Here is a 26,862-nt window from a genome sequence, read left to right as displayed (position 1 = left end):
TCTTCACAACTGTTATATCATTATTTAATAAATAAATAAATACCATTCTGGGCTATACAGAACTTGTCCTGAAGTGAGAAAATAAATGGCTTGATTCCTCTAGAAATAAAACCAAGACACACTAACTTCAGTTGATAAGTAACGTTTTTAGAATAATTATGGTTAACATAACAATTATGTTACTGTTTTTACAGAATAAATAGTATCTTACACAAACATGTTTTACATTGAAATAGAGTTTTCAATTACCTGTATTTCACATAGTGCAACCAGTTCCAAAGACACTTAACAAATTGTGAGGGGACAGTACTTTCATAGAAGTATGTTGCACATTTCCTGGATTTATTTTTCTTCTAATTCATAAAAAGATAGAGCGATTTCATGACATCGTTTAAAACGGAGGAGTGCCCCCATTAAAACACCTGACAGAGCCTGTGAAGAATCTTCCAGTCTTCTCTGGGACACTGACCATTTCCATTCCATGATTCATTTCTAACCCATTTCAGGCTGCTGAAACAATTGATTGAAATAAATGGGTAACTTTAGTCAGACTGGCACCACTGAAGTGAAAAAAATGCAGTCAGATTGCAGTATAACTGTCCAAAATAACACTTTTGTTTACTGCAGTAATTTTGCAGTGTAACGGCAGTTCAAGATACCAGTCGACTGCAGTTACTGCATTTTCAAAACGGCAATCTTTTTTTGTAAGGGAATGAGCACTGATTAGTCAGAGGCCCTTGGGAATTAAGGAAATATATCGCAGTGATCACAACATAGTGAACATTGAGGTAAGGTCTTCCCATAGAGTCACTAAGACAAGTTGTCATTTCTATTTGTCAAATGAGATTGATGGCATTTATAAATGGGGGGAAATGCCTGTACAGGTAGGTTGTACCCCCTTAATATTCCTATACACAGACACATTGAGCACAGATTTCAGTTAGCAAAGCAATACAAAACCATATAGAACCTTGTTTAATGCCCATAAAATGCCTGTATAATCATCAGAACGGAGTTGTTCTGTTAACTAGCGGCAAGGATATATAAGAGATAGTTATTAATGGTGCTTGAAAAGGCTTTATACTCTTTTTTTTAATGACCACAACCAGAGCCATGTCTATGGTTCTGACAACCACTCAGCGCACACGTACACCCCTCATGAAACAGTTTTGCATAAAATACTGAATCAACAAATAGGCTATTGCTTTTAAATCAGCCCGTTTATCTTTCACATTATTAAAACTCAACACCCTTTGCTGCCTTGTCTCCAACCACCTTGACGTTGGAACTACATGTCACTAACAACTGCCCCAAATTGTCTCTTTTTATTTGACCCTTTCACGTTTTGCATGGTATAATTATTTCCGATCTTTAGAAAAAATGTTGTGTGTCCCCCCCACAAAAAGAGCAGGGTTTTATGTGCAAGAGAGAGTGGGTAAGAAAGGAGAGGGTAGAGAGAGACACAAAAGCAATGCTTTCAGATTCACATGATCAACCAGCCCATGACAAATAGTATGGTTTGCTCTCTGTGCATCCCCTTTTCCACGTGGCTGTAAGGTCACCAGACACAAGGGAGAATCAGTACATGTTTGACACCAAACCTTCCTGGGTTGGACGGTTCAGTGGCGGTAAAGGGAACATGGGAATTCAATTGTCTGTAAGCAGGCTCAAGTCCTTATAAATACCTTGTCCTATGTGTTCATGGCTTGATTCCATTCCAAGAGGCATGGCCAATCCTAGTGGATATAGAGAAATGTTCATGATTGACTTCACTGTAACAGATTAGTTTGGGAATGTCACAAATTAGGGACATGCTAAGTAGAGAAAAAAAAAATGGTTGTCAATGTTGTGTCTGCTGGAGTTAGAGGACCCAGATATTTCAGAGCAAAACATTCCAGAGCCACTGTATTATCCATTTTCAAACGCAACAAGAAAAAAAGACTCCGGAACCATGACAGAAGATAACGGGACATCTGGTATCAAATAACAGCATGGAGTTTGGTTTAAGTATTGATGGCATCACTTTGGGTCACAAATGCACTGCTGTGTAACATGAATTCTAATACATTAGAGAACAGAGACATACAGGCTCCAAAGCTGTTGTCAGGTGACTGACTGTAGTGTGTGTATGGGGAGACAGACCGATCATCAGATTGAATTCCTTAATTAACCCATGAGGGACAATAAACAGATACGACACAGGCGGCAACACGTGACCATGTCTCCGTGGTCAGAACTTGTTCTTGAACATGAGGCAGTGACTTGTCGTCTCTTTATGAAAAGGTGCTTTCGTCATGTTAAACAAGGTTATTAAGACTCACCGAATGACAGCGGAAAGTTGCTCGGGTAACATCCTATTCCAGCAGGGAGAACAAAGCTTCCTATGATTTTGCTCCAGTGAGGAGTCTTATCGCGTGTAATGGCTTGCATTGCATCTATATTGCTTTCCAGTTTGTTTGACGTGGGAGTGCTAGATCCAAGTATCGTTCTGTTAAGCCTGAGAAGAAATAGTAAGACACTGAGCCATTTTAGTTCAGCAATGTGTTTTCGGTTAAACATTCCTCCTTGTTACGATTATTAGCATGGGTTTGGTTTTCGGGTGTGTGAGAGTAAAGAGTGACTGTTTCAATTGTGCTGTTCCCACAATTTCTTTAGCTACTTGTCTATAAAAAATTTAAATAAACTCACATGGGCAGTGACTGCCACTGGTCAGAAAATATGTTACCATGGTTGCACAGGCAGCAAATAGGGTTGAAAGCCCTTGGGGTGGGTGGAGTTTCCAGAATCCAGACTGATTGGGGTAAAAGAGGGTGGAGCTCTTCTGGTTTCCTAGGCTGGGATCAAGGTTAAGGGGGGTATCCTATTTGTTTCGCCTTCAGCTTTGGTGAAGCTCCACTGACTTGACCGGCTGCCTCCCCTAGCCTGGGTAAGGAGGATGCTCTTTAGTTGTTTATCCTTTAGGTTTGCTGGCAGCAGACCACGAGCAGGGGGGAGTTTATTTTAGGAGAGCTCAAAACCTGTGTTCATACTGATGGCATAGCGGAGCTTGTCACGCAGGATGCTCTTCTTGCTGTAGTTAGGCAGCTTGAGCAGGTTGAAGCAGGTGGATGAGGTGGGGAGGCGGCCGCCAGGCTCCTTCTTCCGGATGGTGAAGAAACCCCGCAGGACACTTCCCAGGGTGTCCCCCGTGTCCTAGAGAGAGACAGGTGACAGGAGCGTGCACACATAAACACACAGAGAACCAAAGTAGTCTCAAGGGACTGACATCCCAAACCAAAGTTCTTCAACTAAAATGCCAAAGTTTAATGGAGAGTAGTAGGCATACTGGTTTTGTGTGCTGGGGCGGCAGGTAGCCTAGTGGTTAGAGCGTTGGGCCAGTAACCGAAAGGTTGCTAGATCGAATCCCTGAGCTGACAAGGTAAAAATCTGTCGTTCTGCCCCTTAACAAGGCAGTTAATCCACTGTTCCTAGGCCGTCATTGAAAATAAGAATTTGTTCTTAACTGACTTGCCTATATTTAACAAACATGTGGCTTAGGACTTTCCAATGATCCAAGTGTTCTCACCTGATCATCGGACACCTCCACACAGCGAATGGAGAAAGGGGGCTTGAGGTAGGCAAAACCCAGGAGGGGTGGTCTCGAACAGCTGGTGACAAACTGTAAAAGCAGAACAACAACAACGGAGGATCACATAACAGGTCCATACAAGTGCAGACCCCTAGAGCAGGGGTCTCAAACTGACAGCCCCGCAACCTAACGTAATGCAGTTAACGCATGAACAGTAAAATAGCATTTTAAACTGAACAAAAATATAAACGTAAATTGCAACAATTTAAAATATTTGACTTTATTACAGTACATAGAAGGAAATCAGTCAAACTGAAAATTCATTAGGCCCTAATTTATGGATTTCACATGACTGGGCAGGGGCGCAGCCATGGGGGGGGGGCTGGGAGGGCGTAGGCCCACCCAAATGGTAACCAGGCCCACCCACTGGGAAGCCAGGCCTAGCCAATCATAATGACTTTTTCCTCCACAAAAGGGCTTTATTACAGACTCCTCAGAACCACCCTCCCCTCCTCAGACGATCCCACAGGTGAAGAAGCCGGATGTGGAGATCCTGAGCTGGCGTGGTTACACGTGGTCTGCGGTTGTGAGGCTGGTTGGATATACTGCCAAATTCTATAAAACGACATTGGAGGCGGCTTATGGTAGAGAAATTAACATTCAATTCTCTGGCAACAGCTCTGGTGGAAATTCCTGTTGTCAGCATGCCAATTGAACACTCCTTAACCTGTTAGGGCTAGGGGGCAGTATTTACACGGCCGGATAAAAAACGTACCCGATTTAATCTGGTTACTACTCCTACCCAGTAACTAGAATATGCATATAATTATTGGCTTTGGATAGAAAACACCCTAAAGTTTCTAAAACTGTTTGAATGGTGTCTGTGAGTATAACAGAACTCATATGGCAGGCAAAAACCTGAGAAGATTCCTTACAGGAAGTGGCCTGTCTGACCATTCCTTGAGCTTCTTGCCTCTGTTTATTGAAGACTGAGGATCTTTGCTGTAACGTGACACTTCCTACGGCTCCCATAGGCTCTCAGAAGGCGGGAAAAAGCTGAATGATATGATTCCAGCCCCAGGCTGAAACACATTAGCGCGATTGGATAGTGGCCGATCAGAGGGCCATCAGACTAAGGCTCGTGCACGAGGGGATCCCATGCTTTTACTTTCTCTCTCGTTGAATGTAAACAGGCTTTGCCGGTCGGAATATTAACGCTTTTTTACGAGAAAAATGGCATAAAAATTGATTTTAAACAGCGGTTGACATGCTTCGAAGTACGGTAATGGAATATTTAGAATTTTTTTGTCACGAAATGCGTCGTGCTCGTCACCCTTCTTTACCATTCGGATAGTGTCTTGAACGCACGAACAAAACAGAGGATATTTGAACATAACTATGGATTATTTGGGACCAAACCAACATTTGTTATTGAAGTAGAAGTCCTGGGAGTGCATTCTGACGAAGAACACCAAAGGTAATAACATTTTTCTTATAGTAAATCTGACTTTGGTGAGTGCTAAACTTGCTGGGTGTCTAAATAGCTAGCCCTGTGATGCCGGGCTATCTACTTAGAATATTGCAAAATGTGCTTTCACCAAAAAACTATTTTAAAATCAGACATATCGAGTGCATAGAGGAGTTCTGTATCTATAATTCTTAAAATAATTGTTATGCTTTTTGTGAACGTTTATCGTGAGTAATTTAGTAAATTCACCGGAAGTTTGCGGTGCTAATGTAAAAAGCTGTTTTTTTATATAAATATGAACTTGATTGAACAAAACATGCATGCATTGTATAACATAATGTCCTAGGGTTGTCATCTGATGAAGATCATCAAAGGTTAGTGCTGCATTTAGCTGTGGTTTTGTTTTTTGTGACATTATATGCTAGCTTGAAAAATGGGTGTCTGATTATTTCTGGCTGGGTACTCTGCTGACATAATCTAATGTTTTGCTTTCGTTGTAAAGCCTTTTTGAAATCGGACAGTGTGGTTAGATTAACGAGAGTCTTGTCTTTAAAATGCTGTAAAATAGTCATATGTTTGAGAAATTGAAGTAATAGCATTTCTAATAACGCGCCACAGGATTCCACTGGCTGTTACGTAGGTGGGACGATTTCGTCCCGCCGACCCTAGAGAGGTTAAAAACTTGAGACATCTGTGTCATTGTGTTGTGTGACAAAACTGTACATTTTAGAGAGTGGCCGTTTATTGTCCCCAGCACAAGGTGCACCTGTGTCATGATCATGCTATTTAATCAGCTTCTTGATATGCCACACCTGCCAGGTGGGTGGATTATCTTGGAAAATGTGAAATGCTCACCAACAGGTATGTAAAGAAACATTTTTGAAAAATAAGCTTTTTGTACAGATGGAACATTTCTGGGATCTTTTATTTCAGCTCATGAAACATGGGACCAACACTTTACATGTTGCATTCATATTTTTGTTCAGTATAGTAACATTTGGAGGTTGTTATTACCTTGAGGAACATGGCCCTTTCCTCAGAGGAGAAGTCACTGGACAGGATGTCCCATAGCCAGATGATGACCCGATGGCTGCTGTGGAAACCTCCATAGTACACTGTGTGTTTCCTGACAACAGGAGAGAGAGCGGACGGGAAAGAGAGAGCGAGAGAGACCATGTCAGCAAGCACCTTAACCTTGGCTTTACAACCTTACACAGTCAACTCATTGTCCATTACCCAATCAAATGGGACATTCAAACCTAAGATTATAGGATTTCAGGATTTCCCTAAAATGTTTGGGAATTAGCAGGTCGAAGGGCTGATCGAGGGGAAAGGGGGTGGAAGGTCACGCACTTGAGGTCGTCCAGGTCTATCTCAGCATTGTCCCCGGAGACAAGGCGCTGGACCTCGGGGGTGGAGAACATGTGCAGCCACTCAGGGTTGATGATGCTGCGGAACCCTCGGATGAAAGCTGCCGTTTGCTCTTTTATCTGCGTGTGCATGCGGAAGTGCGCCATCAGATGGATATAGCTGATCCTGCAACACGGACAAGGTCAAAGGTGAGGTTAAGTCAGACTCGGAACACCATGGGCCTCAGTTTTCTCCCCAGCATTTTTTAACAAGGTGGTGCTGCCGAGTACTGCGGGGGGAGGCCCAGGGGGGCCATTTCCTGTCATCTAGAGCCAAACATTTCTTTCACTTTTTAACATAGTGGTGCAGACAGTCCACAAGATGGCACAGCGAACATTTACATTCTTTGGGGAGAACCCTGGGACTGTCTAGAAGCAACCCTCTAGTCCTTCCGCCTAGGTACTTGTGAAGAACTGAAAGGTTTTGATAGGTATAATAAGTAATATGCTAGTACATCTTCCTTGCCCTGTGATAGGCTTGGTAGGACATACACCATATTGCTTACACCTATCAGATCTCCACAAGTGTCAAAGGGCCGGGTGTAGGGGCTAGGGGTTGTTTCCGGACGGAACCCCACGTTATCATCCAACCCAACTTGTTCTAACTACAGGGACAATAAACAAATCTTGTGCTTAGAGGACGAGGGTGTTAACACCAAATGACATTAACAAATGTAAAATCTATACGTTTGTTCTAGATACTGAATCTGCATCTTTCTCACTTGTTTTCATTGGTGACTGGCATCGTCTTTCCTCCAGGAATCAGCTCATGACAGACCAGCTGCGATGACACGAAGACAGTATTAAGAGACGAGAGAAGAGTTCTGCTTTTCTACATTCAGAGAAAAACTATGGCTTCTACCTGTCCCATAACATCCTCGTCATACGATAGCGTCAGTCCTAGATCACCAACATCCCCGTCGTAGCGCTGGAAAAGGACAAGACGAAGATCAAATAACTATTTTGAGTCGACTTCTACAACTTCGGAATGATATTGATCACAGAAAGTAGCGATGGATAACAGCAAAGCAAAAAAACCTTCTCAAATCAAAGTAGCGGTCACCATAAACCAGGGTTGTGTTCATCAGGCACCAAGCAAAAACAAAACAGACAAACAGGGAGAAAGGACCACCTGGACTTGTACAATAAGAAACTCCCTTTCAATTGCAAATTGTTTTGAAACGTTTTCCATTGAGTGCTGTAATGAATATGATCCCAGGAACTAAATGACTTATCAGTGTGTGTGTGTTGGTGTGTGTGTGGGGAGGGGGGGGGGGGGTTCTGACCTTAATGGAGGTGAGGTTCTTGTAGAACTCAGAGTCCAGGGAGGGCAGCTCGTCAATGGAGCTGTAGAAAGTGCTGTGATGGTGGCCCATGACCTGGCTGAGGAAGAAGGAGGCGAAGGGTACGTCTACCACGATACCCTGAAACACACACACACACACACACACATTGATCTCATGGACTCAGGCTTTGCGTCGATAGCTCCATCTATAAATCCAGAACGCCGCAGCCCGTCTGGTGTTCAACCTTCCCAAGTTCTCTCACGTCACCCCGCTCCTCCGCTCTCTCCACTGGCTTCCAGTTGAAGCTCGCATCCGCTACAAGACCATGGTGATTGCCTACGGAGCTGTGAAGGGAACGGCACCTCCATACCTTCAGGCTCTGATCAGGCCCTACACCCAAACAAGGGCACTGCGTTCATCCACCACTGGCCTGCTGGCCCCCCTACCTCTGAGGAAGCACAGTTCCCGCTCAGCCCAGTCAAAACTGTTCGCTGCTCTGGCACCCCAATGGTGGAACAAGCTCCCTCACGACGTCAGGACAGCGGAGTCAATCACCACCTTCCGGAGACACCTGAAACCCCACCTCTTTAAGGAATACCTAGGATAGGATAAAGTAATCCTTCTAACCCCCCCCCCCCCCTCCCCTTAAAATATTTAGATGCACTATTGTAAAGTGGTTGTTCCACTGGATATCATAAGGTGAATGCACCATTTTGTAAGTCGCTCTGGATAAGAGCGTCTGCTAAATGGCTTAAATGTAAATGTAAATGTAATAAATTGTGGCAACATTCCTCCAGACCCATCCCTCAGCATTATAGGGGGAAAAAGTGGTGAGTTGGGCTTGTGGCTTTAAAATAAGTCATTCTTGTTACATATATGGTAATTTCACATGAATAACATCCTCTGTGAGCGCAGACACACCTCATACATGGCTTTTCCAAGCATCTTCCCCACAAACTCAAAGAGCTGCAGGTGGTTCTCGTGGATGTAGGACGAAGGGGAGGGGTACAGCCTCTCGTTGCCACTGGTGGTCTATGGGGGGAGACATAAAATCAGCAGCAGTAGGAGCATGGTTCACATAAAATGGATAAAAGTACCTTGACACTATTTGAAATCTTTCAAACGACTATGAGCGTTAGCTTTAGCCTACCTGGAGTGCCAGGTGGGCAGTGTATGCACCTTTGAGACTTGTCTATTGGTTCCAGTGCAACAGGCAAGCTCAATCAAGCACAGATACAGCACTCAAAATTATGGAGAGCTGGAGAGCCAACCTTAAAGAGGTTGAGAGCTGGATTGAAGACTTTCTTGATGATCTCTTCCAGGAACTCCTTGAAGACGCCGTCCTGGTCGATGCCGGCCTCGTCCACACCCAGGTCGTTGACAAACTTCACGCGGATCACACCTTTGATGGAGTTGACAGGCAACCGGCGGAGCTGGTCATAACCATCCTTATGAGAGAGTTCAGACACAAAGAGTTTGGGTGATCGGTTTGGGTAACAGTCACAACCACCACGCTGGACTGTATTTGACATCAGGCTCTGTGCCAATATGTACCCTTTACATAACACTGTTTCGAGAACACATTCTTAGTGATATGCTAGTGTGGGGGAAAACATGCAAAAGATGGATACATCCATTTCATACCTCTAACATCCGTGAGCGGCGAATGGTGATATGGGTGACATGCGGAGAGGCGGAGCTGGTCTCCACCAATCCCAAGGTTTCCTTCTCCTTGGTGACAATGTTTCGGAACAGCAGGACCCTCTAAAGTGGGGAGGAGAACGAGTGAGACACTATGTGCATATTGGTATAGTGAAACGACAAATACGAATGCCCGGGAAGGACAAATATTATTTCTGTGCAGATTCACGTTTTTGTGTGGAATGACGTGTGGGATGTACTGAAGTAACAGCTGGGCTCTCCTCTTGCCCTTCTCCAGCTCTTGGAACAAAAGGCTCGGCTTTAGATCCCTGGACACAAAGGGTGAAAGAATGAGTCAGTGAGTGTACCTTTTCAAATATCACAATTGTTTCCTACAGATCAGACCTGGGACAAATACAGTGCCTTGAGAAAGTATTCACCCCTTGACTTTTTCCACATGTTATTGTGTCACAAAGTGGGATTAAAATGGATTTAATTGTCATTTTTTTTGTCAACTATCTACACAAAATACTCTGTAATGTCAAAGTGGCAGAAAAATTCTGACATTTAAAAATATTTATGGATAATAAAACACCAATATATAATGCTCAAAAAAATAAAGGGAACACTTAAACAACACAATGTAACTCCAAGTCAATCACACTTCTTTGAAATCAAACTGTCAATAAATGTCACATGCTGTTGTGCAAATGGAATAGACAACAGGTGGAAATTATAGGCAATTAGCAAGACACCCCCAATAAAGGAGTGGTTCTGCAGGTGGTGACCACAGACCACTTCTCAGTTCCTATGCTTCCTGGCTGATGTTTTGGTCACTTTTGAATGCTGGTTGTGCTTTCACTCTAGTGGTAGCATGAGACGGAATCTACAACCCACACAAGTGGCTCAGGTAGTGCAGCTCATCCAGGATGGCACATCAATGCGAGCTGTGGCAAGAAGGTTTGCTGTGTCTGTCAGCGTAGTGTCCAGAGCATGGAGGCGCTACCAGGAGACAGGCCAGTACATCAGGAGACGTGGAGGAGGCCGTAGGAGGGCAACAACCCAGCAGCAGGACCGCTACCTCCGCCTTTGTGCAAGGAGGAGCAGGAGGAGCACTGCCAGAGCCCTGCAAAATGACCTCCTGCAGGCCACAAATGTGCATGTGTCTGCTCAAACGGTCAGAAACAGACTCCATGAGGGTGGTATGAGGGCCAGACGTCCACAGGTGGGGGTTGTGCTTACAGCCCAACACCGTGCAGGACGTTTGGCATTTGCCAGAGAACACCAAGATTGGCAAATTCGCCACTGGCGCAGTGTGCTCTTCACAGATGAAAGCAGGTTCACACTGAGCACATGTGACAGACGTGACAGTCTGGAGACGCCGTGGAGAACGTTCTGCTGCCTGCAACATCCTCCAACATGACCGGTTTGGCGGTGGGTCAGTCATGGTGTGGGGTGGCATTTCTTTGGGGGGGCCGCACAGCCCTCCATGTGCTCGCCAGAGGTAGCCTGACTGCCATTAGGTACCAAGATGAGATCCTCAGACCCCTTGTGAGACCATATGCTGGTGCGGTTGGCCCTGGGTTCCTCCTAATGCAAGACAATGCTAGACCTCATGTGGCTGGAGTGTGTCAGCAGTTCCTGCAAGAGGAAGGCATTGATGCTATGGACTGGCCCGCCTGTTCCCCAGACCTGAATCCAATTGAGCACATCTGGGACATCATGTCTCGCTCCATCCACCAACGCCACGTTGCACCACAGACTGTCCAGGAGTTGGCGGATGCTTTAGTCCAGGTCTGGGAGGAGATCCCTCAGGAGACCATCCGCCACCTTCCACCACCTCATCGGGAGCATGCCCAGGTGTTGTAGGGAGGCCATACAGGCACGTGGAGGCCACACACACTACTGAGCCTCATTTTGACTTGTTTTAAGGACATTACATCAAAGTTGGATCAGCCTGTAGTGTGGTTTTCCACTTTAATTTTGAGTGTGACTCCAAATCCAGACCTCCATGGGTTGATAAATTCAATTTCCATTGATTATTTTTGTGTGATTTTGTTGTCAGCACATTCAACTATGTAAAGAAAAAAGTATGTAATAAGATTATTTCATTCATTCAGATCTAGGATGTGTTATGTAATGTGTTCCCTTTATTTTTTTGAGCAGTGTATATTGATTATGTAAGTATTCAACCCCGAGTCAATACATTACAGCAGTTAGTCTTTCTGGGTAAATCTCAGAACTTTGCACACCTGGATTGTACAATTCTTCAAGCTCTGTCAAGTTGGTTGTTGATCATTACTAGACAGCCATTTTCAAGTCTTGACATATATTTTCAAGCAGACTTAAGTCAAAACTGTAACTAGGCCACTAAGGAACATTCAATGTCGTCTTGGTAAGCAACTCGTGTATAATTGGCCTTGTGTTTTGGGTAATTGTCCTGCTGAAAGGTGAATTTGTATCCCAGTGTCTGTTGGAAAGCAGATTAAACTAAGTTCTCCTCCAGGATTTTGCCTTTGCTTGGATCTATTCCTTTTCTTTTTATCATAAAGAAAACTTCTTAGTCCTTGCCGATGACAAGCATACCCATAACATGATGTAGCCACCACCATGCTTGAAAATATAAAGACTGGTAACTCAGTGATATGTTGTGTTGGATTTACCCCAAACATAACGCTTTGTATTCAGGCCAAAAAGTTCATTTATTTGCCACATTTTCTGCAGTATTACTTTAGTGGCTTATTGCAAACAAGATGCATGTTTTGGAAAAATTGTATTCTGTACAGGCTTCCTTCTTTTCACTCTGTCAATTAGGCTAGTATTAGGAGTAACTACAATGTTGTTGATCCATCCTCAGTTTTTTTCTAATCACAGCCATTAAAAACTATATAAATGTTTTAAAATCCCCTTTGGCCTCACGGTGAAATCCCTGAGCAGTTTCCTTCCTCTCCAGCAACTGAGTTAGGAAGGACGCCTGTATCTTTGTAGTGACTAGCTGTATTGATAAACCATCCAAAGTGTAATTAATAACTGCACCATGCTCCAAGGGACATTTAATGTCAGCTACCAATAGGTGCCCTTCTTTGCAAACCATTGGAAAACCTCCCTAGCCTTTGGTTGATTCTGTGCTTGAAATTCACTGCTCAACTGAGGGACCTTACAGATAATTGTATGTGTGGGGTACAGACAGGGGCGGAAATCCCGGGGGGGACGGGGGGGACACGACCCCCCCATCCTGGGAAAAATATGATTTGTCCCCCCCAATATATCACTGAAACATAACTATGTAATTTAAATAATATTAATAATACGCAATGAAAGCAATTGTGCTGATTATAGACACTTAATAGCGCATTTTTAAGTTTCAAAAGATTGCGACCCCCCCACCCTTTGCCTCACAATGGTTTGATCCACTGCCAGTTCCTTAGTTGGCAAGGTAACAGAGGGGTCGTATCCACTGTCTGAAAGGCACTCAATGAACATAACTGACGTGAGGTTAATCCAGTCAATCGCGCACACACACTAGCTGAATATGCAGAGCTAGCGCGCAAATATTAACTATTAAGCTAGCTAGTACCTATTCCATTTATGTGGCCTCGTCAAAAATGGAATCTTTGCTATCGTCAATTTATTCCAAGATCAGCATGCAGATGATGTAAGTTAGTGCTTCAAAGTCCCTGTGATAAGGTTAGCGATAAACTGGAGTCCAAACTGAACAGAACTACACTCTCTTCTACCATTGTCTTAAATATATTTAATGGTCTCGTTGCAAAAGCTAAATTGTCGCAAGGGAACTTTTATTTATTTTATTTCACCTTTATTTAACCCGGGTAGCAAAGATTATAGCAAACACCACTGAAACGGAATTGGTGCTCGCTAGCTTTGCAAATTCAGCTATTGTTGGAAGCCAGCCAATATGAAACAAACTATTAAAATTACAAAAGGTTGCAGCATATGTTGTGTAAATGGTGAACTCATACAGCTGTCAACTCTTGTCATTTTAATCTGTTTCACATTTGCTAGCTACCTTTTAGATCGAAGTCCAAATAGAATGATAAAAGAAAAGATGATAGAAGCCCATCTCCTACTGTAAATAACCTACACACTGTGTGTGTGTGTAGCCAGCCAGCCAGGTAGAAAAATGGCAGAAAAATAAAAGACGGACATCAGAGTATTTTTCAGTACACCAAAACGCAAAGTAAGAACCCTAGTAGCCTAATATCTCAAAGACTAGTTGATAAAATGTTTATAAGAAAGAAATCAAATTCTAATGGAAATGTTTCACAATGATGTCATTAGGCAGAGCAGGCAACAGATGGCACACAGACAGCAGAGTTGGGGACAGATATGTAGGGACAGACTGGCAGAGACAGGGAGTCTCAGGTAAGTTTGTTGAGTCTTTGTTTGGCAACATTATGAAAGGTTCTCAATTTTTTTTACTTGTAAAATAGGAACATAATTGGAAAATGCCATGGATACCCCCACTCTCAACTTAAACTGGTGACTGAACTAAGATTTGTTAAAGGCAATGGTATTACTGTTGTGATTAGTTATGTAGTTTTGGGTAACGGCAGTTAGGAGTACGGCAAACACCTTATTTCTTTGGTTCCTCAATATACATTTACCCTATTACAATGTAGGCTATGTGTTACAGCACTACTTTTGGTGTCCCCCTCAGGAATTGCTCTTGAGAAAATTTAATGTAATTGTCCCCTCCAAAGTTGATATCAGATTTTCGCCCCTGGGTACAGAGATGGGGTAGTATTTAAAAATCATGTCAAAAACGTATTGCACAGAGTGAGTCCACGCAACTTATTATGTGACTTGTTAAGCACATTTTAACTCTTTAATTTATTTAGGCTTGCCATAAGAATACTTATTGACTCACAACATTTCAGCTTTTCAATTTAATGAATTTGTAAAGATTTCTAAAAACATAATTCCACTGACATTATGGGTTATTGTGTGTGACACAAAATCTAAATTCAATCAATTTTCAATTCAGTCAAACACCTCAAAGTGCTGGAGGTGGGCCCAACATGGCTTGCGGGGGAGTACAGGGTGGCCAAAGTTAGCACTAATATTCCATTGGATCCATTGTGTTGGGCAAGCTTTATCAAGCGCTCCTCAAGCATTTGACCGCTACTGATCACTAGGATCACCTTAGCAGGTTTTGGGAAGTGCAGACTAACTATGGGAAGGATCAGGCATTAGGATAAGTATGTTTCCCGGAGGGGCACTTACTTGCGCAGCCAGTTGTCATCAGGGGAGAACCTCCTCCTGCAGTCCCGCTCGTAAAGCACCATCAGCCAGCCGTGAACACTGTGGAACAGGTCTAGCTTCTCTCCCTTGGCATTCTCTGTCACAGACAAGACATTAAGTTAATGCACACACTCAACGAGCCTATCCCCAAGACATTTCTCATAGTGCCGGAACCTGGGATTGGCAATTCTGTCACTGTCTATCAAATCGCCTTTGAGTATGACAAGAATTCAACAGAGGGAGGAGACTCACCTAAGATGCCATCCCAGACCATCTTGTAAACAAACGTGTTGAGAAACGAGGAGATGGTTACGAGCTCTTCCGTCTTAAACGAGATCTGCTCTTCGTAAACTTCAATGTCATCCAGGATCCTGTATAACACACAAAGGATGGTCAACATATAACATATATAATTAAGCACAGAGATGGGATATTGTATTTAGGGCCAGTTTCGTGGATACAGATTAGGACTGCAAGAGGTGCTTCTTAGTCTAGGACTAGACTTAATCTATACTTAGGAAACTACCCCATACTGTATAACGTGTAAGTTATGTGGTAGCATTTCATGGAGCTCACGTGATGAGGTGTCTGGAGCAGTCGCAGAACAGCATGAGCATGGCTAGCAGCTGCTGAGACTCCTCTGTGTCGTTGTTCAGGCACTCTATGAACAGCTTGAGCCCTCCTTGGGGTCCTAGTTCGCAGATGAAGGCCCACAGCTTAGGCAGCAGGTCGTCCAGGTAGGTTAGGCCTGAGGGGGACAGCACCGGACACAACATGAGAGAACATTCATGTGCGTGTGTATGCGTGCCTGATTCAAATGGAACTAGGCAGGGACTCACCAGTGAGGATTTGCAGTCGTATCTGGGTGAGCGTGGTGAGGGCTGTCTGGTACAGTACACAGATACTGCACACTTTCTGAACCTCTGCGGAGTCCACCCGTCTCCCGCCAACTGGCTTCAGGATGTTTCGCACTGAGGCAGACTTCTGAAACGCCCGCTTGAATAGACCTAAGAGAAAACCGATCCAATAAGGTTAGTTCATTGTTTTAAAACACAACTTATACTATGCACTTCTATAATATAATCTGGATCAATAGACAACAACACATTTAAGTGATAATAAATCTGATAATGGTGTCAAAATAAATAACCCATGACATTAAATGATTAAGTGCCTGATGAGAAAAAAAAAGAGAAACTGAAATACAAATTTGACTTACTCTTGACTGGCAGGTTGTTTTGGGACGTGGTAGGTTGTGGCGGAGGCGTGGGCTCTTGGGTCTCCAGCTTTTTGCTAAGGACGTCACTGAAGAGCGTCCGGATCACAGGCATGCCCCACAGGTACTGCAGCTGCTTCGTGACCAGTGGCATGGACTCATTCAGACTGGAGGGATGAAGTAAAGGTTGAGTGGGGCGGGAAGGGTGTGTGTGTGTGTGTGTGTGTGTGTGTGTGTGTGTGTGTGTGTGTGTGTGTGTGTGTGTGTGTGTGTGTGTGAGAGATTGAGTTGGTCCCCCCTTTGATGCTATAACAGCCTCCACTCTTCTGGGATGGCTTTCCACTTCTCGGAAGGCTTTCCACTACATTTTCAGGTCTCTCCAGAGATGTTAGATCGTGTTCAAGTCCGGGCTCTGACTGGGCCACTCAAGGAAATTCAGAGACATGTGCCAAAGCCACTCCTGCGTCGTCTTGGCTGTGTGCTTAGGGTCGTTGTCCTGTTGGAAGGTGAACCTTCGCCCCAGTCTGAGGTCCTGAGCAGGTTTTCATCAAGGATATCTCTGTACTTTGCTCCGTTCATCTTTCCCTCGATCCTGACTAGTCTCCATGTCCCTGCTGCTGAAAAACATCCCCACAGCATGATGCTGCTACCACCATCCTTCACTATAGGGATGGCATTGGCCAGGTGATAAGCGGTGCCAGGTTTCCTCCAGATGTGAAGCCCGGCATTCAGGCCAAAGAGTTCAATCTTGGTTTCATCAGACCAGAGAATCTTGTTTCTCATGGTCAGAGACCTTTAGGTGCCTTTTGGCAAACTCCAAGCGGGCTGTCATTTACCTTTTGCGGAGGAGTGGCTTCCGTCTGGCCACTCTACCATAAAGGCCTGATTGGTGGAGTGCTGCAGAGATGGCTGTCCTTCTGGAAGGTTCTCCCATCTCCACAGAGGAACTTTGGAGCTCTGTCAGAATGACTATCGGGTTCTTCGTCACCTCCTTGACCAAGCCCCTTCTCCCCCAACTGCTCAGTTTGGCTGGGCGGCCAGCTCTAGGAAGTCTTGATGGTTCCAAACTTCTTCTATTGAAGAATGATGGAGGCTACTGTGTTCTTGGGGACCTTCAATGCTGCTGAAAAGTTTTGGTACCCTTCCCCAGATCTGTGCCTCGATGCACCTGAGCTAAATTTCGAGTCTCATAGCAAAGGGTCTGTATACTTACGAAAATAAGGTATTTCTATTTATTTTTTTATAAATGTGCAACAAAAAAAAAATAGCTTGATGAGAAAAAAAACTGCATTTTAGAATAAGGCTGTAACACAACAAAATGTGGAAAAAGTGAAGGGGTCTGAATACTTTCCGAATGCACTTTATGCTGTAGTGTTAGATTTCCCTTCACTGGAACTAAGGGGCCTAGCCCGAACCATGAAAACCACCCCTAGACCATTATTCCTCATCCATCAAACTTTACAGTTGGCAATATGCAGTCGGGCAGGTAGCGTTCTCCTGGCATTCGCCAAACCCAGATTCATCCGTCAGATTTCCAGATGGTGAAGCATGATTAATCACTCCAAAGAATGCGTTTCCACTGCTCTAAAATCCAATGGCGGGCAAGCTTTACACCACTCCAGCCAACACTTGGCATTGCCCATGGCGATCTTAGGCTTGTGTGCGGCTAATCGGCCATGGAAACCCATTTCATGATGCTCCCAACTAACAGTTCTTGTGCTGACGTTACTTCCAGAGGCAGTTTGGAACTCGGTAGTGAGTGTTGCAACCGAGGACAGACAATTTTTATGCGCTACCGCACTCGGTGGTCCCATTCAGTGAGCTTGTGTGGCCTACCACTTAACGGCTGAGCCATTGTTGCTCCTAGACGTTTCCACTTTACAATAACAGCACTTACAGTTGGCCGGGGCAGCTCTAGCAGGGCAAAAATTTTACGAACTGACTTGTTGGAAAGGTGGAAAGTCACTGAGCTCTTCAGCACGGGCCATTCTACTGCCAATGTTTGTCTATGTGCTCGATTTTATACACCTGTCAGCAACGGGTGTTGCTGAAATAGCCAAATCCACTAATTTGAAGAGTTGTCAACAGTTTTGTATATTTTATAGCTGAATAAACTAGAAAATACAGTGGCTTGCGAAAGTATTCACCCCCCTTGGCATTTTTTAAAATTTTGTTGCCTTACAACCTGGAATAAAAATGTATTTATTGGGGGGGGGGGGGGGGGGGGGGGTTGTATCATTTGATTAAGACAAAACATTTTAAACTTGAGCGTGCATAACTATTCAGCCCCCCAAAGTCAATTCTTTGTAGAGCCACCTTTTGCAGCAATTACAGCCGCAAGTCTCTTTGGCTATGTCTCTATAAGCTTGGCACATCTAGCAACTGGGATTTTTGCCCCTTCAAGGCAAAACTGCTCCAGCTCCTTCAAAATGGATGGGTTCCGCTGGTATACAGCAATATTTAAATCATACCACAGATTCCCAATTGGATTGAGGTCTGGGCTTTGACTAGGCCATTCCAAGACATTTAAATGTTTCCCCTTAAACCACTCGAGTGTTGCTTTAGCAGTATGCTTAGGGTCATTGTCCTGCTGGAAGGTGAACCTCCGTCCCAGACTCAAATCTCTGGAAGACTGAAACAGGTTTCCCTCAAGAATTTCCATGTACTTAGCGCCATCCACCATTCCTTCAATTCTGACCAGTTTCCCAGTCCTTGCCGATGAAAAACATCCCCAGAGCATCATACTGCCACCACTGTGCTTCATTGTAGGGATGGTTTTCTGGGGGTGATGAGAGGTGTTGGGTTTGCGCCAGACATAGTGTTTTCCTTGATGGCCAAAAAGCTCCATTTTAGTCTCATCTGACAAGAGTACCTTCTTCCATATGGTTGAGTAGTCTCCCACATGCCTTTTGGCAAACACCAAACGTGTTTGCTTATTTTTTTCTTTAAGCAATGGCTTTTCTCTGGCCATTCTTCCGTAAAGCCCAGCCCTGTGGAGTGTACGGCTTAAAGTGGTCCTATGGACAGATACTCCAATCTCTGCTCTAGAGCTTTGCAGCTCCTTCAGGGTTATCTTTGGTCTCTTTGTTGCCTCTCTGATTAATGCCCTCCTTGCCTGGTCCGTGAGTTTTGGTGGGCGGCCCTCTCTTGGCAGGTTTGTTGTGTTACCATATTCTTTCAAAAAAAATTATAATGGATTTAATGGTGCTCCGTGGGATGTTCAAAGTTTAGGATATTTTTTATAACCCAACCCTGATCTGTACTTCTCCACAACTTTGTCCCTGACCTGTTTGGAGAGCTCCTTGGTCTTCATGGTACCGCTTGCTTGGTGGTGCCCCTTGCTTAGTGGTGTTGCAGACTCTGGGGCCTTTCAGAACAGGTGTATATATACACTGAGATCATGTGACAGATCATGGAACACTTAGATTGCACACAGGTGGAATTTTATTTAACTAATTATGTGACTTCTGAAGGTAATTGGTTGCACGAGATCTTATTTAGGGGCTTCATAGCAAAGGGGGTGAACACATATGCACGCACCACTTCCATTTAAATTTTTTAAATAATTTTTTGAAACAAGTAATTCTTTTAATTTCACTTCACCAATCTGGACTATTTTGTGTATGTCCATTACATGAAATCCAAATAAAAATAAATTTAAATTACAGGTTGTAATGCAACAAAATAGGAAAAACGCCAAGGGGGATGAATACTTTTGCAAGGCACTGTATATTTTCTCCAAATGATTTTACGAAGTGCGCACAGGCAGCTATTCTGTGTTGAGAGGTTAACAAATTAACAAGTCCTCATATATGCTTAATTCAGATTTATCTATGCAACTTTAGTTGTGAAACAAACGTTGGGCTACATGCTGATTTTTAATACATTCTGCATGATGTGACTAATGATTTTCTTTTTCCCGCATGAAAGGCATGAGCTCTGCTTTGTTTTGTTTAGTTTTTTGAGCAGGCTGCACACACTATCAGTCTCTCATTCACAATTTGACAAGCACTTGATAATGCCTAGTGGCCATGGTGCCCTTGGCTAAATATAATAATTCCTTCTCCCAGCTGAGTTCTCCAAAGCACCTCTCACTCACGTGGCTTTCTCAGATACCGCAATTCTTATTAGCCAATTACCGTCACGTGATCAGGTCCTTCTCACAGGCTACAAGTGAAGACACATCTGAGATGCAACTGCGCTCGTGCTTATCAAATTCTGAGGCACATATTCTGAGGCACAACTCTGCCAGGACCTAGGATCAAGGGAGATACTAAGGTGTTTTAGCACTATATCTCTTGACACAATGATGAAAATAATCATGGCCTCTAAACCCTCAAGCTGCATACTGGACCCTATTCCAACTAAACTACTGAAAGAGCTGCTTCCTGTGCTTGGCCCTCCTATGTTGAACATAATAAACGGCTCTCTATCCACCGGATGTGTACCAAGCTCACTAAAAGTGACAGTAATAAAGCCTCTCTTGAAAAAGCCGAATCTTGATCCAGAAATTATTAAAAACTAAATCGGCCTATATCGAATCTTCCATTCCTCTCAACATTTTTTGAAAAAGCTGTTGCGCAGCAACTCACTGCCTTCCTGAAGACAAACAATGTATACGAAACGCTTCAGTCTGGTTTTAGACCCCATCATAGCACTGAGACTGCACTTGTGAAGGTGGTAAATGACCTTTTAATGACGTCAGACCGAGGCTCTGCATCTGTCCTCGTGCTCCTAGATCTTAGTGCTGCTTTTGATACCATCGATCACCACATTCTTTTGGAGAGATTGGAAACCCAAATTGGTCTACATGGACAAGTTCTGGCCTGGTTTAGATCTTATCTGTCGGAAAGATATCAGTTTGTCTCTGTGAATGGTTTGTCCTCTGACAAATCAACTGTAAATTTCGGTGTTCCTCAAGGTTCCGTTTTAGGACCACTATTGTTTTCACTATATATTTTACCTCTTGGGGATGTCATTCGAAAACATAATGTTAAATTTCACTGCTATGCGGACGACACACAGCTGTACATTTCAATGAAACATGGTGAAGCCCCAAAATTGCCCTCGCTAGAAGCCTGTGTTTCAGACATAAAGAAGTGGATGGCTGCAAGCTTTCTACTTTTAAACTCGGACAAAACAGAGATGCTTGTTCTAGGTCCCAAGAAACAAATAGATCTTCTGTTGAATCTGACAATTAATCTGGATGGTTGTACAGTCGTCTCAAATAAAACTGTGAAGGACCTCGGCGTTACTCTGGACCCTGATCTCTCTTTTGAAGAACATATCAAGACTGTTTCAAGGACAGCTTTTTTCCATCTACGTAACATTGCAAAAATCAGAAATTTTCTGTCCAAAAATGATGCAGAAAAATTAATCCATGCTTTTGTTACTTCTAGGCTGGACTACTGCAATGCTCTACTTTCCGGCTACCCGGATAAAGCACTAAACAAACTTCAGTTAGTGCTAAATACGGCTGCTAGAATCCTGACTAGAACCCAAAAAATTTGATCATATTACTCCAGTGCTAGCCTCCCTACACTGGCTTCCTGTTAAGGCAAGGGCTGATTTCAAGGTTTTACTGCTAACCTACAAAGCATTACATGGGCTTGCTCCTACCTATCTTTCCGATTTGGTCCTGCCGTACATACCTACACATACGCTACGGTCACAAGACGCAGGCCTCCTAATTGTCCCTAGAATTTCTAAGCAAACGGCTGGAGGTAGGGCTTTCTCCTATAGAGCTCCATTTTTATGGAATGGTCTGCCTACCCATGTGAGAGACGCAGACTCAGTCTCAACCGTTAAGTCTTTACTGAAGACTTATCTCTTCAGTAGGTCCTATGATTAAGTATAGTCTGGCCCAGGAGTGTGAAGGTGAACGGAAAGGCTGGAGCAACGAACCGCCCTTGCTGTCTCTGCCTTGCCGGTTCCCCTCTCTCCACTGGGATTCTCTGCCTCTAACCCTATTACAGGGGCTGAGTCACTGGCTTACTGGTGTTCTTCCATGCCGTCCATGGGAGGGGTGCGTCACTTGAGTGGGTTGAGTCACTGACGTGGTCTTCCTGTCTGGGTTGCCCCCCGCCCCCCCCCCGGGTTGTGCCGTGGCGGAGATCTTTGTGGGCTATACTCGGCCTTGTCTTAGGACGGTAAGTTGGTGGTTGGAGACATCCCTCTAGTGGTGTGGGGGCTGTGCTTTGGCAAAGTGGGTGGGGTTATATCCTGCCTGTTTGGCCCTGTCCGGGGGTATCATCGGATGGGACCACGGTGTCTTCTGATCCCTCCTGTCTCAGCCTCCAGTATTTATGCTGCAATGTGTCGGGGGGCTAGGGTCAGTCTGTTACATCTGGAGTATTTCTCTTGTCTTATCCGGTGTCCTGTGTGAATTTAAATATGCTCTCTCTAATTCTCTCTCTCTCTCTTTCTTTCTTTCTCTCGGAGGACCTGAGCCCTAGGACCATGCCTCAGGACTACCTGGCATGATGACTCCTTGCTGTTCCCAGTCCACCTGGCCGTGCTGCTGCTCCAGTTTCAACTGTTCTGCCTGCGGCTATGGAACCCTGACCTGTTCACCGGACGTGCTTGTTGCACCCTCGACAACTACTATGATTATTATTATTTGACCATGCTGGTCATTTATGAACATTTTAACATCTTGACCATGTTCTGTTATAATATCCACCCGGCACAGCCAGAAGAGGACTGGCCACCCCTCATAGCCTGGTTCCTCTCTAGGTTTCTTCCTAGGTTTTTGGCCTTTCTAGGGAGTTTTTCCTAGCCACCGTGCTTCTTTCACATGCATTGCTTGCTGTTTGGGGTTTTAGGCTGGGTTTCTGTACAGCACTTTGAGATATCAGCTGATGTACGAAGGGCTATATAAATACATTTGATTTGATTTGATTTTGACATATTGAAGATGTTGGAAGGCCAAATGAACAGCAAAAGCTCTAGCCTATGTCAATCTACTAACTCCCATAGTCCAAAAGTTGACCTATATGTGTGAAATTTGTTTTGATTGAGAATGGACCATTATCATGCACCCGTCTCAAAACAGGGGAATGGGAAAGAAATACATGTGATCTACGCACTTAAATAGGGAATGGCGGACACTTTTCTCGTGGTTCATTTTCATGCCAGCCAGGTAGGCTATACTCCTGTTTTAAAGAGATGCAATGTGCTTAATATTAGGAAAGTTGAGAAATAAATATATTAGGCCTAGCCTATAGAAAGCTAATGGGATCCTCCTCTTTTTAATAGAGGCCATCAAAACTCTTGTTTTCTCAATAGCATAGCCTATCGAAATGTTGCACAACATGAGCTCACGGGCTCTCATTAAGTATTTGATTAGATTTTTGATTACGTTCGCATTTGTCAGAGTGATTAGAGGGACAATAGAGTGCTGAGTACAAGGCAGATAGCAAGTTTGGTAAGCTACTAATGACCATCAGCAGCATCAGAGCTTGGAGAAGCCTAATTACGGTGACATGGAATTTGACTGCAGTCATGACTCGTGTCCTCAGTCCCAGATCGGTTTGTGCTGTTTTGCGCCTATGGTCATTAACACTTGATTTTGGCATGACAACAACCATAAGAGTCGGCAAGAGAGCACAAACCGATCTGTGATCAGGCTATGAGGATGTCTCACTGACCCGTAGTCTACGGTTTGGGAGAACCAGCCCAGGACAGGGTGCCAGTGGGTGAGGTTAGATTTCTTCTGGGACACGTATCTCTGGCAGTAGGACAGCATGTCCGTCAGTTCCATCACAAAGTGGTTGGCCTCCTCCTCCAGTACTTTCTCGTTGAGGTAGCCCAGGTGAATCAGGTTACCTACAGTACAACAGGATGAAACGGAAGCCCCGCAAAGCAGCAACCCCAAATAACTGATTCAGTATGTTTCCCACAGCACCGCACAAAGAAAGACAAGAAAGAGTGAGACAAAAAGAAAAGGCAACTCAAACATGCACACTCACTGTAGTAGCCAATATTGCCATAGAATAGATATGAGAGTCAGTGTAAACGGCCTTACCCAGTAAGCACAGTGTGTGGCTCCCCTCCAGGCAGACACAGATGTCGACACACTGCTCCTCGCGGCTAAGGAACAGGATGAACTTCCTCAACAGGTCGTGGGTCTGGATGGTGGTCATGCACTGCACAGAGACAAGCACACACTCAGAGGCTTTGTCATTGCACAAGCTATTATATGTCTATATGTCTGAAGTGGCACCCTACACAGTGCACTAGGTAGAGAATTGGCTGTCGTTTCTTCATTTTGAGTGTTTAGCGTTTACCTCTGGGGTGATGGTGTAGATGTGGGAGACAACTGCTGGGACAGACATGATGTGGATGAGGAGAGACCTCAGCAAGTTGTCAGAGAAGTGAGCAGCAATGACAGGTCTGAAAAATAAAAACAAGAGACACTAATTGCTCCAAGCATTCTAAAAAGGTAACCAAGCAGATCATACACTATGATAAGATAGGACTTCATATTCCATGAAGCTAAGCCACTTTATAATTTTTTTCTCCAATAAACCCAGTTACAGAGGGAAGCATGAGCAAGCAGAACAGTGGGTATAAACTACAATAGATCTGGCCCAGGCTCTAGTGATGCAGAGACAATTGGTGGAGGTCGAATGGGAATGAGAGCTTCCAGTGGCCACTCACCTTAATGCCAGCGTGAATACTGCTGTGAGTGTGCCCTTGGTAAGAGAGGGTCTGGAGCGTGCCAATCCGTTGGTGAGTAGAATCTACCAGGGAATACAAATTTGAAGAAACCACCAATAAATGTCAGCAAAATCATAATAATCATTCTAAAAGCCCTGGGGAAAAGATGGAAGATGTCGTATGAGTCACTGTACCTGCAGTATTGAATAAAATCCCTTTTGATTGAGATGCCCCATGATGTTCTCACAGATCCGGGTCAATGCTGGTCTGAGGGCCTCGCCTACCACAGAGGGAGAAAGAAAATTGAGGATTCCACTTTGTCTTTTTCCTTTCAACATCAAGACACTTATATAGAGGATGTGTGTGTACTGCAGCAGTGGTTTGACCTGAGACCAACCTTTCCCTCTCACTATCTTCCAGGTTGATGTGTCTGTGAAGGTCACCAGCATGGTGAGGTATAGAGTCACCAGCTTATTGTCCTGCATGATGTCAGGCTACAAGAGACAGAAGGAAGGAGGGGTGTAAAGATCCAATTATAACATTTCAATATTTAAAATGATACATACACCTGTTTTCTTAAAGAAGGTTATTATCATTAAAAAAATCTGATTTACCTTTAATTTTTTCAGGAACTGACAGGAGATCCACAGGACATCTTTAATCTGCTTGATCCAAGGGATGGTGAGGTCTTTAGAAAGGGCCAATGACACATACCAAACCTGATAAAGAACAATAAATTATTATATATCAAGTCAGAGTCAATCACACTCTGGGTTAATTAAAAATCTGTTCTCCCTGATGATTCCTTCATTATAATCATACTCACTTTGGGCTCATTTTCAACATCCATGCTGCCAAGAATGGAGCGACAAAGCTTTTCAAATCTCTGTGTAGTTAAAAGCATCATAGCTTGTTAGTTATATGTACACTAAACAATCTCAAGTACTATATTGATATGTAATCATTCATTTGCCTTTCAATTAGTAAATAAGAGACATCGTCCTGTAAGAGATAATTAATAACAATGTACAAAACATACATTCAAATCAGTGAGGGTAAAGTGTAGGTGTTCGAGAACTTACCAATTTATCATCTTGGCAAAAGATGAATAGTAACTTCCGTGCAATTTTAAAAATGGATAGTGCGTTTCTTTTTGTGGTCCCGGCATCTTGGAATAAGTCATCAACTTCTTTCCTAGTAAGAAAGAAAGCATTCATACATTACTTCAAAAGGTTTATTCACATGCGTAACGTCAAGCATTGCTTGTAAAGCGAACCTTATTTGTTTCTGGAGTCTGCAGCGACAGAGGAATCTCCTGACCAGAGCTTGAATTAGGGTGGCTGCTCTGTCCCTTGCTTTGTACCCCTTCCTCTCCTCACGCGCCTGCCTGGCTTTGTCCAGGAACTCAGACTTGGAACTCTGAGCTGCACTAAACATTGTGCACCCCTAAGGTCAGGCAAAATGGACAGATTTAGTTGGTGCTGAAACATAATGGTGATGAATATTCATGGACAAAAATTAACACATCTATATTCTCAGTGTGGAAAGGGGGGGGGGGGGGGAGAACCATACACTAGAATAGAATATGAATACATTCAAATTAAGGTATACCTGTGTTTTCCTCTGGTCTTGCCTAGACCTTTGCAGCTCTGAATGCGCTACGCTTCTCGAGTCATTTGAACATTCTCGAGATCCAAGTTTTTAGACACCCTTCAAGAGCTATAGCTAGCTGCGCTTCGGTTAGCCCAGCAAAAGCTAAACTTGTCAACTCTAGGAAAATAACTAGGAAAATAACTATTTAAATAACATATGTAACATTAACATGTTAGCACATCATTACAACTTGAGACCATTTTAGCTAGCTAGCTAAATTGACGATGTTGTCTGGTCTCAAACGTTGACATTCCTAAGGCAGGTAGCTAGCTAGCAACATAAACGATGTTTTTTATCCAATGGACAAACTGACAATGTGGTACCAACCAATTGTATCGGTTATTTGGCTTACTACAGTAGCTTTAGGTAGATAACTAGACCCGGCAAATAACTCGCTAGCTTTTGTCGCCAGTCAGCTAGCTATTATGGTTAGCTAGCTAGCTGTGTTGGTTAGCATAGCAGATGAGCTACTTCATCACCACCAATTGATTGATATACTTGTCAAAGCATTTTACGACCATGAAAAACGAAGTAAAACATTACTCAATAATAACCTAACGTTCACTGGAAATGACACCCTCATTAAGTAGAGTCCGTACGCTGTTTCAAAATGTAAACAATAACAGGAGATCCGTACATTGACTGCATCCAATTCAACCATTAATCCTTGCACTGTCGCACTGAAAATATTGTGAGTG

At 43.8% G+C, this 26,862-nt stretch overlaps 1 protein-coding gene across 1 annotated transcript; it reads right to left on the bottom strand.

Annotated features, from left to right (window-relative positions):
- Nucleotides 1-126: 126 nt before the first annotated feature.
- On the bottom strand, nt 127-26,862 carry LOC106580104 (ubiquitin-protein ligase E3B). Its single transcript, XM_045702968.2, has 27 exons — nt 26,123-26,862; nt 25,788-25,957; nt 25,594-25,705; nt 25,338-25,397; nt 25,126-25,230; nt 24,909-25,005; nt 24,706-24,791; nt 24,512-24,594; nt 24,139-24,244; nt 23,877-23,997; nt 23,500-23,677; nt 15,854-16,017; nt 15,474-15,641; nt 15,211-15,382; nt 14,887-15,005; nt 14,617-14,731; nt 9,602-9,701; nt 9,376-9,495; nt 9,003-9,179; nt 8,653-8,763; nt 7,732-7,869; nt 7,308-7,373; nt 7,168-7,226; nt 6,390-6,572; nt 6,051-6,162; nt 3,566-3,658; nt 127-3,192 (listed from the first exon to the last, which is right to left on the bottom strand). The coding sequence occupies exons 2-27, from the start codon at nt 25,946-25,948 to the stop codon at nt 3,001-3,003; spliced, it is 3,198 nt and encodes a 1,065-aa protein (XP_045558924.1). The 5' UTR covers nt 25,949-25,957; nt 26,123-26,862; the 3' UTR covers nt 127-3,000.

Source organism: Salmo salar, chromosome 20 (assembly GCF_965601325.2).
Source record: "Salmo salar chromosome 20, fSalSal1, whole genome shotgun sequence".
NCBI classification, from domain to species: Eukaryota; Metazoa; Chordata; class Actinopteri; order Salmoniformes; family Salmonidae; genus Salmo; species Salmo salar.
Note: the sequence above shows the minus strand (reverse complement) of the source record. Positions and strands in the feature narration are given on the sequence as shown.